Raw genomic sequence first — 3803 nt, 5'->3', positions numbered from 1 at the left:
GGAATGTATTTGCTCTCCCACTCTTAACCTGGTTCTTGAAGAGCCTTCCAGTGCTTCAGAATGCCAGGATTAATGTACTGTTAAAGCAATCGTTCTTGCCTTGTTTGTAGGAAAAATTACTACATCTTTCCCTGTTCATAGTTACCTATTTCTATACAGTTCCACAGCAGTTTAACCGAAGTAAAAATGTTGGGTTTTTGACTCCTTCCATTTTACTTGTGCAGTGACATGGGAACCTGCAAGAAGAATTAATCTTTGCCAAGAATTACTTTTCTTCTATAGAAATAGCTTTTTTTCAGGTGAAATCATTCCCTGAACTGGCACATCACATAGCCGCAAAAGCACTAGTACTCATATAAGATACTAATTGAGAAAATGGGGGAGGAAGGAGTGAAGAAAGCAGTGTGACTATGGCATCTCGAGCTGCTGTGGAACTGCACTCCAATTCTTCATTCTTATAATTTAGAAAGACAATACATAGGGGACTATGTAATAAGTTAAACAGAATAAACCGTGAGTACGGAAAACAATGACATTTTTCTTATTTCTGTCTTCTTAATCCTTCCAGTCATTTTCTTTTTCTTTTTTTATTTAATCTCACATCTAGGTGAACAGGCAAATCAAGCAACGAGAGGGTTATGCCCCAGGCACAGAATTTCACCGCTGCAAGGAAATGTCGGAATATTGTAGCACGCTCTGTCGGGACCTTTACCTGTTTCCTGGCTATCTACCAGGAAAATAACCTTGCCAACTCTGTTGGAAGAGAGAAACTGCCAAAGCTGAACTTCAGCTGTGATTGTCTTCGTTTTCATTCATATGGACTGTTACATCAGATGTGCAAGCAAGGAATGCTTGTTTATATCTGTCCAGTCGAATTCCGGATGTCTTTTTCTAAATAATCTGGCAATTCTCTTTGTAACATGATTCAGATCAGGGTTTTAGATTATGATACTTAACATCTCAATATGCTCTGTATGTATAGAAATTGATGGAAAGATGATCAGATCAGCCAGAACTGGGAAGAAGTGGGAACATCCTTTGAAAGGAGACATAAGGACATTTGTAAACAAAGTGAATGTACAAATGGAAATGGACAATTAGTCCTTTTTTTTTAAAGTTAAGCCATTCTGAAAGGAAAATCAGTCATAAAATGCTACTTATCTTATGCTTGCATTTTAAAAAATGTAAATACTTTCTGACTGGTTCTTCATGCAGGACAACTGACCCCCGGTGCTCATTAGGAATATGTGAAGGAGAATCCTTCCCCTCTCTAAAATGGAAGGTTATTGTTCTCAGTACTCAACACTTTCCTATCCATTGTGATCACTTAAAAGTCTATTTTTCTACATTCCTTCTATAGCCAAGTTATCAAGATGTCCCAGGTTATCAACGAAACAAATGGAGACCCAGACAAATAAGTCTGCATAAACTGCCCAGAAATAGTTTTGAATCTAGAAAGTCTAGATTAGCTCTCCTTAGTCCGAAGAGTGAACAACAGCATGGAACTACTTTTGAGGAATTTGTTTGCCATAGTACCAATGTGTCAGAACAGAGAGCATTCAGTCCCCCAACTTCTCAGGAGTCTATAAATTGCACTGTACAACTGAAGCCCTGAAACCCTACAGCCTTGTATAAAAGGATCTTTTGTCTTTTTCTTAGAACTAACAAAAATATTCAAGGCAGCTCTTCACAGTCTAAGCATGTTGCTTGGGTTATTTATCACTGCGGTTTGTTTCCCTTTTAAATGAAAGGGAAGCATTTCACATTATTACATTTTTATGTGTTTTCTTTCTTCAGCCATGATCACCTAAAGGTGTTTGTTTAGTTAATACTGTTTGTAAAGTGTCATTTTAACTGATCAGTAAGAAATGTGGCATAGTTTATCACTTCTTTTGGAAATTTCCTACGCAGTCTCTTCATGCTGTGATTTGTCTCTAGCTGTATCCAGTTGCAGTTACTCCCATTTGATGTGACGTAGGAGATGGGCATTGTTCTCCTGTTGTGGTAGAGCCTAAATCCTGATATACTGGGTTATAAATGGACTACAGGCTGTTCACTTGTGTGTCAATCTTCTCCATTTTGTAGCAGTAAGTTGGCATAGTTCCTGGCTTACTTTTAATGTAAGTGTGACTTTTAAAATATTTTTTCAAGATAGAATTATGAATAGGAAGCACAAAGGGATATGGAGGGAGGCTGGAAAACTAGGCGTGTGCTTTTTTTATTGTTCTGCCTAGGAAAATGAAGGCTGTGTTTCCTCCAGCTGAAAAAAGTGCAGCATTAACATGTATCTTGCATTTATCTTACACACAATGTGATAAACAGAACAAGTATCATACATGCCAAATGGTGCCTTACTCTGACATTTAATATACCAGTTTAGGGGCTGATGTACCTCCCTGGAGTATAAACACTGTCTTCCTGAGTGCTCCCTCTATGAAATGGTGCAATATTTTACAGATAGGAATATCGATGAAGCAGTCCATTCTGGTGGACTAATTTTCTGTAGGATTGCATCAAGTTGAATTATCACTGCCACTTTCATATATTCTTTTTGTATACTTGTATTTTACTGCCTTGAGGTGTCAAAATAAAGAATTCTTGTTTGATTAATCTGTGCAGGGTCTTCCAGTTGGAGAGTTAGACCTCTGTGCAGAAATGGAGGTTCCATATAAAGAGAATTTATGTAAGAATTTATATAAAATATAAAGAGAAGAGGCAGAATAGTAAGGATGATATTGTTGTGGGTGTGTACTACAGGCCACCAGATCAAGAGGAGGAAGTGGATGAGGCCCTGTACAGGCAGCTAGATGTCACAGGCCCTGGTTCTTGTGGGGGACTTCAACGACCCTGATATCTGCTGGAAAAGCCACACAGCAAAGCACAAACGGTCCAGGAGGTTGCTGGAAAAGCATTGACAGTAATTTCTTGTCACAGGTAGTGGAGATTCTCACAAGAAATGCTGTGTAGCTTGACCTTATACTAACCAACAACGAAGGCCTTGATGATGTGAAGGTTGGGGGAAGCCTTGGCTGTAGTGATCGTGAGATTGTAGAGTTCAGTATTGAACAAGAAGGAAGCAGAACAGCAAGTAAAACGACAAAAACTACTTCAGGAAAGCTAGATTTAACCTGTTTAGGGATCTTCTTGAACAAATCCCATGGGACCAGGCCCTGCAGGGAAGAGGGATCCAAGAGAGTTGGTTGATATTTAAGGCTCACTTCTCCAGGCTCAAGAACGATACATGCCAACAAGAAAGAAATATGGCCAAGGGCACATGAAACCTCTGTGGATGAACCAAGAACTCCTGTCATTACTTAAGCAAGAAATGCACAGGAGGTGGAAATGGGGTCAGGCCAATTGGAGCAAATATAGAGAGGTGACCAGAGCAGGTAGATATGAAATGAGAAAGGCCAAGGCCAACCTAGAATTGAATCTAGCCAAGGATATAAAGGATAACAAAAAGAACTTTTTTAAATACATAAATACCGAATGGAAAACAAAGGATAATGTGGGCCCACTAGTTGATGGAGAGGGGACCCTGATAACAGAGGATGCAGAGAAGGCAGTTATTGAATGCCTTCTTTCCATCAGTCTTCATGGGTTAAGCTCCGCCTGTAGGGATCTCTGACCCAAGAGACCAGGGTAAATGAAGCTGGGGAAAAAGACTTTCCCTTGGTCAAAGAGGATTGGGTCAGAGACCACCAAATTAAAGTGGGCATCCACAAGTCTATGGGCCCCAATGGGGTGGATTCAGGAGTGCTGAGAAAGCTGGCAGCCATCATAGCCAGGCCACTCACAATCAT

At 39.9% G+C, this 3803-nt stretch overlaps 1 protein-coding gene across 1 annotated transcript in view; it reads left to right on the top strand.

The window, feature by feature from the left end:
• Positions 1 to 742, top strand: part of CASP2 (caspase 2, apoptosis-related cysteine peptidase) — a 15841-nt gene extending 15099 nt beyond the window's left edge. Inside the window, exons 9-10 of the mRNA XM_009076037.1 lie at position 1; positions 606 to 742. The exon at position 1 is cut by the window's left edge and continues 107 nt beyond it. Coding sequence (XP_009074285.1) covers position 1; positions 606 to 742 — 138 coding nt within the window. The remainder of the gene's footprint in view (positions 2 to 605) is intronic.
• The last annotated feature ends 3061 nt before the right edge of the window (positions 743 to 3803 follow it).

This window comes from Acanthisitta chloris, unplaced genomic scaffold (genome assembly GCF_000695815.1).
Source record: "Acanthisitta chloris isolate BGI_N310 unplaced genomic scaffold, ASM69581v1 scaffold316, whole genome shotgun sequence".
NCBI classification, from domain to species: domain Eukaryota; kingdom Metazoa; phylum Chordata; class Aves; order Passeriformes; family Acanthisittidae; genus Acanthisitta; species Acanthisitta chloris.
The sequence above is the reverse complement of the archived record's forward strand: the minus strand, read 5'-3'. Positions and strand labels throughout refer to the sequence as shown.